At 40.3% G+C, this 13,942-nt stretch overlaps 1 protein-coding gene across 2 annotated transcripts in view; it reads left to right on the top strand.

The window, feature by feature from the left end:
- The first annotated feature begins 4,932 nt into the window (after positions 1 to 4,932).
- Positions 4,933 to 13,942, top strand: part of ABCD3 (ATP binding cassette subfamily D member 3) — a 75,960-nt gene continuing 66,950 nt past the window's right edge. Inside the window, exons 1-2 of one of the 2 annotated variants that reach the window (XM_032361070.1) lie at positions 5,369 to 5,459; positions 5,639 to 5,863. Coding sequence is in view for 1 of the 2 variants with exons in the window: in XM_032361069.1 (XP_032216960.1) it covers positions 5,350 to 5,459 (110 nt within the window). In the remaining variant the exon portion in view is untranslated. Of the gene's footprint in view, positions 5,460 to 5,638; positions 5,864 to 13,942 lie in introns of both variants that reach the window. The other variant, XM_032361069.1, reaches the window with a different exon arrangement.

The raw sequence follows: 13,942 nt of genomic DNA, 5'->3' as shown, positions 1-13,942 counted from the left end.
TGATGTGGGACTTGATCCCAGGACCCTGAGATCATGACCTGAGCCAAAGGCAGCGGCTTAACCCACTGAGCCACCCCAGGCGCCCCAAAAGTGATTCTTTTTTAAGCAAAGATGAAAAAGGTGAATTTTTCCTGGTGACTTGAGGTGTTTACCTTGTCAGAGAAGTGAATGCCAGTTTCTCTTAAGAAACACCTTACTAGGGGCACCTGGGTGACTCAGTGTGTTAAAGCCTCTGCCTTCGGCTTGGGTCATGATCCCGGGGTCCTGGGATTGAGCCCCGCGTCGGGTTCTCTGCTTGGCGGGGAGCCTGCTTCCTCCTATCTCTCTGCCTGCCTCTCTGCCTACTTGTGATCTCTGTCAAATAAATAAATAAAATCTTTAAAAAAAAAAAAAAGAAACACTTACTATAGGAATGCCTGGGTGGGTCATCGGTTAAGTGTCTGCCTTGAGCTCAGATCATGATCCCAGGGTCCTGGGATTGAGCCCTGCATGGGCTCCGTGCTTAGCAGGGAGCCTGCTTCCTCCACCCCACCCCCCGTGCTTGTGCTCTTTCTCTGTCAAATAAATGAATAAATCTTAAAAAAATAAAAGTAAGATCCTGCTATACACTAGTAGAATTAGATATGAGACAGAAGCAGCAAAAGGGAGGAAGGGATTTACTTGGTAAGAGGTGGGGGCTTGGGGAACATGAGCAGAAAAGACAGTTTGGAGTAGAAGACCATCAGAGTTTCATTTTAAAAGATAGACTGAGTTGAGAGTGAGGATGTTAGGGTAGGAAAGGATTGGTATTTCTGGCAGAAGGAATAGAATATTCTAGCGAAGACCACAGAGGGGAATAGCAGTATGCATTTGTCTTCTAGGCAGAGGTGGAATACATCTGTTCGAGGGGAGGAATGTCAGGATAGGAATTCAGAGAGGTAGGTAGAGCTGATCTCATAACTAGCTTTGCGTAAGTTGCTAAGGATCTTGGAGTTTACCTTGGTGATAAGGATCTGGTGAAGAATTGCTCATTTGCCTCTCATTATCTTCCCTGACAAAAATGTTTCACTTCTGTGCTCCTGCCCTCAGGTAAATAATATCCTCTTCTCTGGTGCTCAACCAGGAAATCTCAGAGTGAATTTAAAGTTTTCCTTCCTGTTAAATAACAAACTCACCATCCCCATCCAATTTGCTTCCACAAAGTGCTTTCCTTCCTGTTTGCTCTGTGCTGCTTGAGTAGGTGTTTACAATCTTTCACCTAGATTATTTCAAGAGTGTCCAGACTGGTTTCTCTGCTTGATATTTTTTCCTTCAATCCATCCTACACATTGCCACTGGCACAGTCTCTTTAAATAAAAGCTGACCAGTCTTCCTCCAAACTTGGACTACCTCCTTTTACTGCAGAATAAAATCTTACCTGGTTAACTGGATGTTTTAGATCTTCCCAAAATTGACCTCCATTAAACATTTCAAGCTTTTGTCTCATCTAGCACCACTTCATGAACCTCCGTCCAACACCGTACTTAATCATCTTGCTTTGTACCTTCTAGTGTCTGTATCTTTGCTCCTATTATATCTTTTCCTAAAACACCTTTCTTCTATTTTGGAGGCCTGACCCAAATCACATCAGGAGCATAACATTTAGTGGCTTAAGACAATGGTAAACATTTATTGTCTTCCACAAAGTTTTTATGAGTAAGGAATTTAAGAGCTTCTTGGCGGAACGTTCTGGCTCGGAATCTTCGTAAGGCTGCATTCATCCATGGGGATGGAAGATCTGCTTCCAAGGCTGGTAAGCAGGCATTGGCTCTTTTTGGAATCCTTGATTCTTCTTGAGGACTGTTTGAGCGCACTTTGTGACAGCTGGCTTCCCTAAAAGCAAGCAATCCAAGAGAGGGAGGTGGAAGCCACAGTGTCTTTTATGATCTGGTCTCAGAAGTTGCATACTGTCACCTTCACCATACCTGTTTGGTCACACAGACTCATCCTGATAGGAGGGAGATTATATCGGGCCTGAGTACCAGAAATAAGGATCATTGTGGACAATGCTGGAGGCTGACTAGCACAATATCTCTTCAGGAGGATATCTGGATTCCCCAACTCTTCTGTCCTCTCTTCTCTCTGCCCTCTGTCCTGTGCATACCAAATTGCCTAATTGTTGAATGAGATTAAAAAATCAGAGGTCTTGGATATCTTCCAATAAAATGACATTTTTCTTAATTATTAACTATTTTTGTGATCCTGAAAATTTGTTTTGGTTAATTATAAAAGGGCATAGTGCTGAGGAACTTTGTTCTCTAAAACCTTAAGTTGTCAGAAACTGTTGTTCGAACTCGTGTTCGCGAGACAATATATCTTTACAGTGCAGAGGATCTGATAAGGGGTTTTGGGACACAATATTCTACATTAATGTTAAATTTATGTTTCCAAGGGAATAGAACTCAGAAGATGCTTCTCAACTCAGATCTGATATTAATTCCTTTGCATACAGATCTGATTTGCTATGAGCTTATTAAATACTATTTCATTTCAATTCTACCTAAACTCCTCCCTTCTTCTAATACTGTAATGACCCCCATTTCTTCCTTTTTTTTTTTTTTTTTTGGAGACATGTCCATAATTCCTCTGCTCTGCGGTACCCTTGCTGTAACAAGTTAATGAACTCAGCTTTGTTGGGTTACAGGTTTGTCCCTAGTGGTCTTTACCTGACGGACTTTATGAATAGCTAAAATTAATTTTTTACTTTTTATTTTTTAATGTACTTAAATTTAATTAACATATAGTGCATTATTACTTCCAGAGGTAGAGTTCAGTGATTTGTCAGTCTTATATAACACCCAGTGTTCATTACATCACATGCCCCCCTTAATGTCCATCACTCAGTCACCCCATGCCCCCACCTCCCATCCATCCAGCAACCTTCCGTTTGTTTCCTGAGTCTTTATGGTTTGTCTCCCTCTCTGATTTCATCTTTCCCTCTCTTTCCCTACTACTTTGTTTTGTTTCTTAAATTCCACATATGAGTGAAATCATATAATTGTCTTTCTCTGATTTTCTTTAACATAATACCATCTAGTTCTATCCATGTCATTGCAAATGGCAAGATTTCATTTTTTTAAGGACTGAATAATATTCCATTGTATATATATACCACATCTTTATCCAAACATTTGTCGGCAGACATCTGGGCTCTTGCACAGTTTGGCTATTGTGGATGTAGCTGCTATAAACAATGGGGTGCAGGTACCTTTTAGAATATGTTGCCCAATTGGTCATTCTTATTCTCCTCTGAATTCTCCTCTGAACTGTAATCTATTTCCTAAATATGTCTTTCCTTTAACCTTGCAATTAGGCAAATGCAAGGCATTTGATCACCTCTCCACACACACACCCCTTGTGCATGCTCTTCCTTCATTGCTATAAACGCCAAGATGATACACCTTCTCCCATAGTTCCTAACACTTTTACATTACTATGCAATTTATTAGTGAATTAGTGATTTTCTCTCTTGTCCTTCTCATGGCTCTTTGGTCCATTAAGCTTTAGCTACAAAGTCATCTTCTGTCAAGCCCTAATAGAAAGTTCCAGACAGGGATCCCTGGGTGACTCAGTCAGTTAAGGATCTGCTTTCTGCTCATCTCCTTTTCAGGTCTCAGGGTCCTGGGATTGAGCCTCAGGTATGTCTCCCTGCTCAGTGGGGAGTCTGCTTCTCCCTGTCCCTCCCCCGATTCTTGCTCTCTTTCTCTTTCTCACATTCTCCATCCTTCTCTCTAATAATAAATACTTAAAAATAAGTTCCAGACAAAACTAAGTATTTTTTTTTGTGTGCTATCACAGCACAAAATGTGTTCATACCTCTAACATGACACTTAACACATTTATAATTGTTTTTTCATATTTTTCCTCCTCTGCCAACCTTTGGAGATCAGGGATTGTGATCTGTTTTTATCTTTGTATCCTTGGTGCATACCAAATTGCCTAACTGTTACAGGAGATAATGAAAATGTCTATGTGGTAAACTGAGAATTTAGTAGAAGCTCCACTTTAACAAAATTTAGGCATTTGATCATCTCTCCACACACACACCCCTTGTGATTCTTGTGATCTGTATTAGGCAACTCTCAGTTCATATTAAGTAAACACCTAGGAAACCACTGTTTTGTAGGCGACTTTAACATGAGTGTGTATTATGCAAGGTTTTATGTACTTACTTTCTGACGGATACTCCTTCCTCCAGTTTCTTCAACTGAAGACAGGGATTCACTAACTTACTGTACATATGCCAGTCTAAAAGCTAGGGATCATGATTTCCGTAGCATAGGGCCAGTCAGAAGAATGCTGTAATCTGCAATGCCCTTCTGATTCTGGGAGTAAGGCCAGCATGCACACAACGCGTTGATTGTTATTCCTGAATGTCCCTTTGCGGAGAGCAGTGTTTCTCAAACTTTCTGTTTGATCAGAGCCACATTAAAGAAATACACTCTATATCACTGCTAGGGACACATGGCTACAAGACTGCAATAAAAATTTCTCAGAACTTATTTGCGCGTGACACACTCTGCGTGTTCTATTGTCTTCGTACTGATCTCTCTCTCTCTCTCTCTCTCTCACACACACACACACACACACACACACACACACACACGAGTGGTGGTCTCAATCTACCAAACTCACTCCACGATCCGCTAGAGGTTATAACCCGTGGTTTAGGGGAAAAACCTGGCTTGGAAAAAGGTTTTCGATTTGTATAGTCATTCTTCCCACATTTCCCTACACCTCTTCGGTGTTTTCGTCTAAATAATCACCGTGCCTTCAGTTCTGTATAAACGCTCTATGATGGGGCTATTCCCCTTCTTCCTGAGCTCCTTTAAGAGGGTGGTAACGGCCCTTCACGGTGCGGGGGAGGGAGGGAGGCGGAGTGGCAGGTCACACTTTGTCCTCCGCGCTGGGTAGGCCTGCTCTTCCAGTTGTTGGGAAAGCTTGGGTGGTTGTGTGCGCAGAAGGTGGGAGTAGGGGTGAGGCAGGGACAGCAACCAGGCCCGGAAGAACCAGCGAGCGCCAGAGAAAAGATCAGCAGCATCTCCGCGCGGGCAATCCGGGTGACCCTGCGGGGGTCCACGCGTGCGCAGAGAGCGTCCTAGAACTGCTCCGTCCTCCGTGCCGCTCGCGCGCGCTCCCGCCGAGCTGAAGTCCGTGGGGGGCTACGGCGCGCGGACGACGCGGCGGCGCGCGCCAGGGGGCGGTCCCGCGCTGCCGGCACCGCCCTCCCTCCGCTCGCTCTTCTCCTCCCAGTCTCCCCCGCGCTTCCTGCATTAAGGGTAGCAGACGCCGCCGCGGCCCCATTCCGGGCTCGCTCGCTCAGGTGGTTCCATGGCGGCCTTCAGCAAGTACTTGACGGCGCGGAACTCCACGCTGGCCGGGGCCGCGCTTCTGCTGCTCTGCCTGCTCCACAAGAGGCGCCGCGCGCTCGGCCTGCACGGGTAAGAAGGCCCTCGACCGCGCTGCCTCCGCGGGCCCGAGCGGGCGCTCCCGACGCGCTCTCTTTTCTAGCCTGGCGCCGGGCGGACCGGTCCCTTGGCACGGAGGGGTCAAGCGTAGAGAGGGCGGGCCATGGCTGCTGCCAGGCTCTAACTTCATGGTGTCTGATTTTCTCGCGCAGTCATCCCCAGTGTTCCCTGCTTCCAGCATTCTGCTCCCGGGAATGTCGGTCTCCGCCACACCCGCTAGGAAACCTGTACCTCCTGCCCCCAGGCCTCGTCCCTAGTGCTCCCTACGCCCAATTCTGACTCCGAGAGCGTGAGTTTTTTCCCAGCGCCCGCTAGCAGCCCTGAGCCTCTACCCAGAGGCTGTCGCCTCCAGCCCACCTCCTGTATCAACTTTCCGGGTGCGTTCTAGTTTTGTCATCTCATCTCCTGAAAGACCGTGGGTTTGCTTTGTGGATGTGTATTTGAGATTTGTGGCTGAGGATTGGACTCGCCAGGATGGAGACTGTTGCCTCAGTCACTTCGATGGGGTTTGGCACGATTCCCTAGTAGTTGCTGTTCCAAGTCGTGAGCATTGTACATGTGAACTGCCCTGGGTCTTTTGGGTAAGATTGCTTTGTAAGGTGGTGTTCCGTGGGAGCTGTTCATTTCACCCCGAAAGGCTGAATTTAGAAGGCAAGGTTCCCTCCCCTGGCTGTTGAGGTGGAAGGTTAAAGTGTGATTTAGCTGAGGATCAAGATTCTTTTTGATTATACTCCACTTCTTCCTCCTCGAGAGAATCTTAATGTTTAGCTTTTGGGCGATTATGAGATTAGAGGAAGGAAAAGAGAGAATTGAGTTACTGTTGTGGGATTACAGACATAATATTTTATTCTCTGGGAGACACTTGGCTTCAGCGAGCGAATGAGGAAAGGTTACTTCCTAGCATTCTTGCCAGTCATTGGATATTCCATCTTAAATCTTGGCAAACTGCTTTCATGTATTTTATTTCATTCATCTGTCTGGGCAGATGCTGTTGCCTCTTGGTTTTGTTTTGCTTGACATATCTGATGAGTAGTAGACTTGGGACTAAATCACTAACAAGGGGACTCTGATCCATGAAATTCTCACTAACCTCCTGTCTTCCTTACCTTACTAAGGTCTGAAGTGGTGGTCTTTCTCTTCCTTTCTCAATTTGATTAAGAGTTGAAAATGATTCACATCTTTGTCTAGACAATACAGTGCCAATCCACTTTTCTTCTATTCAGTTAGCTTTTAAAATGATTTCTTCTGGAAAACATAGAGGTTTTTGTTTTTGTTTTTTTCTGTTGTGTGCTTTCTGAGCTCCCCGTTGAAAATGGAAGTTATTTGTTATCTGGGACTATATCAGAAAATGTCAAATGTTGTAAGATAACTTTGTATTACCTTTTATTAGAGAAATGTTTCAGTGCATAGAACAGGTGTTTTAGTATGAGGTAGGGAATTTGACGACAGCTCTAACAACTGTGGTTTACTTTGTTTTATCAGAGTATTACATGTATAATAGGAATATAGAAGAGTATAAATTAAGTATAGTGCTTGAAGAATTTTTACAGATAGAACTCACCCATGTAATCAGCACTCAGATCTGCACCCGTATAAGAACATTATTAGTATCCCAGAAACGCTTCATTTCGGTTCCAGTCATAGTTTAGATAGCTAGTGATTTATAAGGCTGTAGATTATTGTAAGGAAAGTTTTAAATATCATCTCCTGGGAAATAACAAAACAGTCTAATAGAAACTGTCTTACTAAATTTTAGGTGTTTTTTCATTTACATTTTATTGTAAAATGCTTTGGAAATCTTTTTGAGAAACTTAGGACTTTTTGAGGGATTAAGTTAGACAACAACTAATTTACTGAACAAAAGATTGTTAACCTTGTGCATTGACATGAATAAGGAAGATCTTTATTTTCCACATAAAATATTTTGTGGGAGGAGAATGCAAATTAAGAGTAGATAAGCATGTAGGAGGGTAAATAGGGTGGCTGGATTTTGGACTTTGGGGAGGGTATGTACTATGGTGAGTGCTGTGAAGTGTGTAAGCCTGATGATTCACAGACCTGTACCCCTGGGGCAAATAATGCATTATATGTTAATAACAATTTTAAAAAAAGAAAATAAAAGAGTAGATAAGCACGAAGTTTAAATTACCGAGATAAACTAATTGAATTATTTTAAAACATTGAAGAGTGGTGTTGAGTCTATTTTTGTAGTTGTTGTATTTCCAGAAACTTTTGGACATATTTCAAATGCTATCTTCGGTGCACAGTTTGAAGATTAGGAGATTAGAAAATTCTGACTTTATATTTTATTGGCTTTTTGGGTATCGTTTGTAACAGACTAATTAATTTTCCCCTCTGATGCTTAATTAAGGAACCTATGGCTGCTTGGCCTTTTTTCATCTATGCTATTAACAATACATTTGTCTTAGAAGATAGTCCTTAGAATCAACTACGTAATTCTAGAGCTAGTAAAACCACTTTAAAAGTTACAATGTCACATTATACCGAACATTAGGAGAATAATTCATTTAACTTTCTGAGTTATTTTTTAGTTTTGTTAATATGTTTTTTTCAAAGTAAGCAGAATAATATTATGAACCATCTATATGTTTTACTGAAGAAATGTCATCAACATTTTGCCATTCATGTTTCATCTATAACCCCTTACTCCTCTTATTTTTACAGGTTTTTAGGTAAATTTATATATATTAAACAGTATAAATCTTGGTTATACATTTTTTAAGTAAATGCAATGCAACAGTGTAACATACTCCTATCATAAATTAGAACATTTTCATCTTCCTAGAAAGTTGCCCTGAGTTCATTTCCCATTACCATATAACTTTTTCCCCTTAATTTTAAATCATACATTTGAAAATCACACATTTTATTTTTTTATTTATGGGGAATAGTGGAATCTGTACTCATGGATAAAGGAGACCATATATTCAGTTCAAAGGAAGTATCTGTTTTAAAATGTTGTATTACTGCCCTAGGTGCTGTGGGGGGGTGTTGATGTGTGTGTATGTGTGTATTACACATACAGTCAAAAAAAAATATGACATCTTTTCATTGCGAGCTTACATTCTTGTTAGGGAGGAGAAATTTAAATACGAATTAGTTAAAATTGTAAGGTGGTGACAGAATGCAGTGTACAGACAGACATGCCTTAGATGTTCTGAGAAAGGAGAGATTAATGTGTTATGGAAGAGTTTGGAAAGGCTTTATGAAAAATATGAGCTAAGCCTAGGAAAGGAGTAGGAGTGGATAACTGCAGATAAATTGAATGTTAATAGCAGCTTTATCAGATTTTTGTTGCATTTTGTGGTAGGAGGAAGTTTTGTGGTACCCTTTCAGCCCATCTTTCACTGCCACCAGAGCTGTTTTTAAGAAACACAATTATAGGGGAGCCTGGGTGGCTCAGTGGGTTAAAGCCTCTGCTTTCAGCTCAGGTCATGATCCCAGAATCCTGGGATCGAGCCCCACATCAGACTCTCTGCTCAGCGGGGAGCCTGCTTCCCCCTCTCTCTGCCTGCCTTTCTGCCCACTTGTGATCTCTGTCAAATAAATAAATAAAATCTTTTAAAAAAACCCCACAATTATAATCTTGTTATTCCTTCATTAGAGTCTTTTCGTTATTCTAAAACACAAAATTCTCGGCACGAGAAAATCATGTTTGTAATCTGGTCCTTTACTACTTCCTATACTCATCTAGCATTGTGGATAAACAGTCTCTTGAGTATGACAAGCTCTGCTCAGCCTTTGCAGTCTGATTATAATCACTGTCACCCCCAGCACTTTTCCCCACCTTTTGGTGTTCATTTTCTTTCAAAATTCAGTCCATTTAACACTTTCTCTTAGGCGTTTTCTGTCTTTTCCTGATTTCCAAACTGATTTTGTTGTCCTTTGCTATCATGATACGCTGAGCATTTCTCTACTAATTAGCACTCTGTATTGTACTAGTTTACTTTCCTGTCTTCTGCCTATATCTGAGTTTCTTGAGGTCATGTACTGCCTCAAGTATAAATTCCTAGTTTGCACATGTCACGGCATAGACACTAAGTGTTGTATAAGGTGAACAAATTATGTAGGATAGTTGAATAACTTTTTTTTTTTTTTTTTTAGTTGAAGAACTTTTAAGGTTAAGGGTAATTGTCTGGCAGTTCTAGATGTAGGACCAGTTCAAACATGAGTTGAGGCTTTAGGTAATAGAGGCAATAGTTGTATATCTGAGAGAATGTCACATGGGCGAGGTAGTAGGAAATTATGGGTCAATTTTAGAGGGCAAAGAGACCAGTCTGCACTGCTGTAGTATTTTATAATCTTAAACCAAACACGAAAAACAAAAACAGAACTAAGCAGTTTCTTTCCCTTCCCATGAAGCTTGTCAAGTTCAGATTTCTCCTCCTGGATTTCAGAGCCTTCCCTTACCTGGTCTCACCTTACAGGCTGATCTTATATGCCTTTGCCTGCAGTCAGTATGCTCTGTTCCAAACAGAGCAGTTTTGCACTGTTCTCTGAACAGGCCACATTCATTCCAGGCTTTGGAGCTTTACGCATATTAACCAAACCTGGAATCTCTCTCCTTATGTTATCTGTTCTTCAGCTCTTATCCTTTAAGGGTTAGGTGACCATCATCCATTCGATGAAGTATCATTTAACAACTCTGGATGATCTAAATAATGATCCTTTTTAATTTTCTGAAGCAATTTAGGTACTTTATTTATTTTTTAAAAATTTATTATTATTATTTTTTAATCACACCATTTTATTGAGGGGCCTGGGCAAAAGGTCTGTGGACTGGTAGGACAGTAAGATTTGATGTCCTTAGCCTGGCTGGGATCTCTCCAGCTTCACAGTTGTCAAAAGCTGAGGTGCCTTTCTTGTTTTATCTATTAATTACTTGACTGGGTGTGATCTAGTTTTTAGCTATGACGGTGTAGCCAAGTCCCCCAGCTTATGGAGTGATCCTTTATTCTTTTCAAAGCCCGCTCTGTAGATGGTGGGAACACAGTTTTGTCCTCCAGGTATTTCTGAGGCATTTCAGGGAGCTTGTATTTTTCTTAGTGACACCTTATTTAACTTTTTTTTTTTCCTCTGCTCTGTTTCATTTTATTTATTTTTAAAATTTTAATATATATACTTTTAAATTTTTTCTTTATTGTTTTAAAAGATTTTATTTGTAAGTAATCTGTATATCCAATGTGGGGCTTGGACTGATGGCCCGGACATCAAGAGTTATATACTCTTCTATTTTAGCCAACTAGGGGTTCCTAATATAAATATATATTTTAAATTGAAGTATAGTTGACATATACTGTTATATTAGTCACAGGTATATAACACAGTGATTCTTTAAGTTTATTAGTTATGCTATACTCATCACAAGTATAGCTACCATACAAATGTTATTACAGTACCATTGACTATATTCCATTGACTATATTCCTATGTGCCTTTTATCTGTGATTTATTCGTTCTATAACTGGAAACCTGTACTTTCCACTCCCCTTCACCCATTTTGCTCAGCTCCTTTCCCTCTTTTGACCATCAGTTCTCTTTATGTATGAGTCTTTTTCTGCTTTTTGTTAATTTGTATTTTTTTGGATTCCACATATAAGTGAAATCATAAGGTTTGTCTTTCTCTGAATTATTTCATTTAGCATACTGTTATCTTGGTCCATCCATGTTGTTGCAAATGGCAAAATCTCTTTTTTATGGCTGAATAATATTCCATTGTGTGTGTGTGTGTGTGTATACATCACATCTTTATCCATTCATCTACTAGTTTGTGTCTGTATCTTCGCTATTGTTAATAATCCTGTAATAAACATAAGGGTGCATATATCTTTTTGAATTAGTGTTTTTGTTTTCTTTGGGTTAACACCCAGTAGTGGAATTACTGGATCACGTAGTACTTCTTTTTTTAATTTTTTTGAGGAACCTCCATACTGTTTTCCATAGTGGCTGTACCAGTTTACATTCCTACCAACAGTACATGAGGGTTCCTTTTTCTCCACATCCATGCCAACACTTGTTTCCTTTTTGATACTAGCCATTCTAACAGGTGTAGGATGATATCTTGTGGCTTTTATTTGCATTTCCCTGATGATTAGTGATGTTGATCATCTTTTCATGTGTCTATTGGCCATCTGTATGTCTTCTTTGGAAAAATGTCTGTTTAGGTCCTCTGCTCATTTTAAATTGGAGTATTTGTGGTTTTATTGGTGTTGAGTTGTAGAATTTTTTTTTTTAATATTTTGGATATTGGCCTCTTATTAGATATGTCATTTGTAAACATCTTCTCCCATTCAGTAGGTTGCCTTTTTGTTTTGTTGATAGTTTATTTCCCTGTGCAAAAGTGTTTGCTCTATTTTAGATTCTACTTACATCTTGTCTCTTGAGCCTATCTTTTTGATAGGCTTCTGCCTTGATTCCTGTAAATTATCAGGCGCAAAGCAGGTAATTGTAGTAGAATTTTATCGAAAATTTGGGAATGGTGGCAGCAGTTATATTTCAATGAAGTGAACAGCTTAAAATGGAGACATTCTTTTATTTATAAGTTCTTTTGACATTTCCACTGTTGGCAGTTTGTTGACTATTTTTCGCTGAGCCTCAGCCCTCTGGTCTTTTGCTAGATCTTTTCTGTACCTCTTAAATGTTCTCATATCTCTAGCTTTTATTCCCTGCACTCTCTCTCCACTAACTTTACAGCTTTCCTGCATGCTTCAAATTCAGCTTTCCTTCCTGAGACGTGCTCCTTTTGAATCAGGCTCTAGGAGAGGCTGGCTTCCCTTTGCTTAGTTTCACAGGCCCACTGAATGTTTTGCAAAGTACAAGCATGAGTCAGGTGAGGGGCTGGAGATGCAGGAGACCCTTGGCAGGAGCCATGAGTGGATGTTATAGGCCCCATTTGGATCTCAGAATAAAGACAATGGTTAAGCAAAAGTCCTCAAAGAATTTGCCAGGAAAACCATCTGTGTACTGAAACCACCTGATTCAGGTCGGATCCAGAAGCAGTGTTCTCAGAACTCTGTAGCTGTTTGTGGTCTGCTGGGCGGGAACTGGGTACAGACTGTTTAATTAATTATAATTCTCTGTTATTGGCACAATAACATCTTTCCTGGCTTTTCCTTATCATGAGCAAATGCGGTATTTATTTTACATATTTATCTTGCTTATTGTATGTCTCTGCTGCTAGGATGTAAGTTCCATGACGGCAGGAATTTTTGTCTGTTTAGTTCAATTTTATAGTCCCAGTGGCTAGAACTGTGGCTGACATGTAGTTGGCTCTCAAAAAAAGTTTGTTGACTGACTCTCACTCTGAGATGCTCCTTTCTTAGGGCTGTGGCTACTGTTTTAAATAACAAATTTTTCTTGTAACAAATGTTAATGTCTTCTTTTTTTTTTTTTTAAGATTTTATTTATTTGACAGAGAGAGATCACAAGTAGGCAGAGAGGCAGGCAGAGAGAGAGAGGAGGAAGCAGGCTCCCTGCTGAGCAGAGAGCCCGATGCGGGACTCGATCCCAGCACCCTGAGATCATGACCTGAGCTGAAGGCAGCAGCTCAACCCACTGAGCCACCCAGGCGCCCCTGTTAATGTCTTCTTAAGGATATTATGAGCTGTTTGGAGCTGGGCCCGTTATAGATGCATGGGTAAAACAAGTCTTAGAAATTTATAAAAATGGTATCATTATTGTTTTATAACCTTTTCACAGTTAACAATACAGTTGAAACAATAAAAATAATTTAAAAAATTAAATTATCCATAATGTGATCACTATAACATATGTATTCTTTTATTTTTGTTACTTCTTATTTCTCATTTATGTGCATGCATTTTTACATAATTATAGTGTACTTATTTTTCTATTTTCATTTAATGTGTAGATACCTTCCCTATGTTTCTACATGGACTTCATAACTATACTTTTTTCTTTAAAGATTTTATTTGCGAGAGAAAGAGAGCCCTCACACGCCAGGGGGAGGGGCAGAGGGAAAGGCAGAAGCCAACTCCTGGCTGAGCAGGGAGTTGCGTGTGCTACTTTGTTGGATCCTAGGACTCCTGAGCAGAAGACAGATGCTCAATCCACTGAACCACCTAGGTGCCCCTGTAACTGTACTTTAAAGAAATACATAAACACTTCTTTGTGTGACTATATCATAATTTATTTGGGGCATCTAGATTTCTTCTGTAATTTTTCTAGATAATGCTAAATTTTTTTGCTGGTAAACTTTTCTGTCTCTGCTGAATTATTTCCTTGGAATAGATTGCCAGAAATGGGGTTATAGAATGAAAGCTAATGAACTTTCCTTAGTGTTTATGGAAAAGGTGTGAACATTGTGGAGCTACACAAATTACACCTGTTACTTCTCAAAAAGAGTTCTGCTGTAGAGTACTCTGAAATGAGTGTAAATTTAATTATCTCATCAATAAAGGGTGAATTTTTTTTTT

This window comes from Mustela erminea, chromosome 10 (genome assembly GCF_009829155.1).
Source record: "Mustela erminea isolate mMusErm1 chromosome 10, mMusErm1.Pri, whole genome shotgun sequence".
Lineage (NCBI taxonomy): Eukaryota > Metazoa > Chordata > Mammalia > Carnivora > Mustelidae > Mustela > Mustela erminea.
Note: the sequence above shows the minus strand (reverse complement) of the source record. Positions and strands in the feature narration are given on the sequence as shown.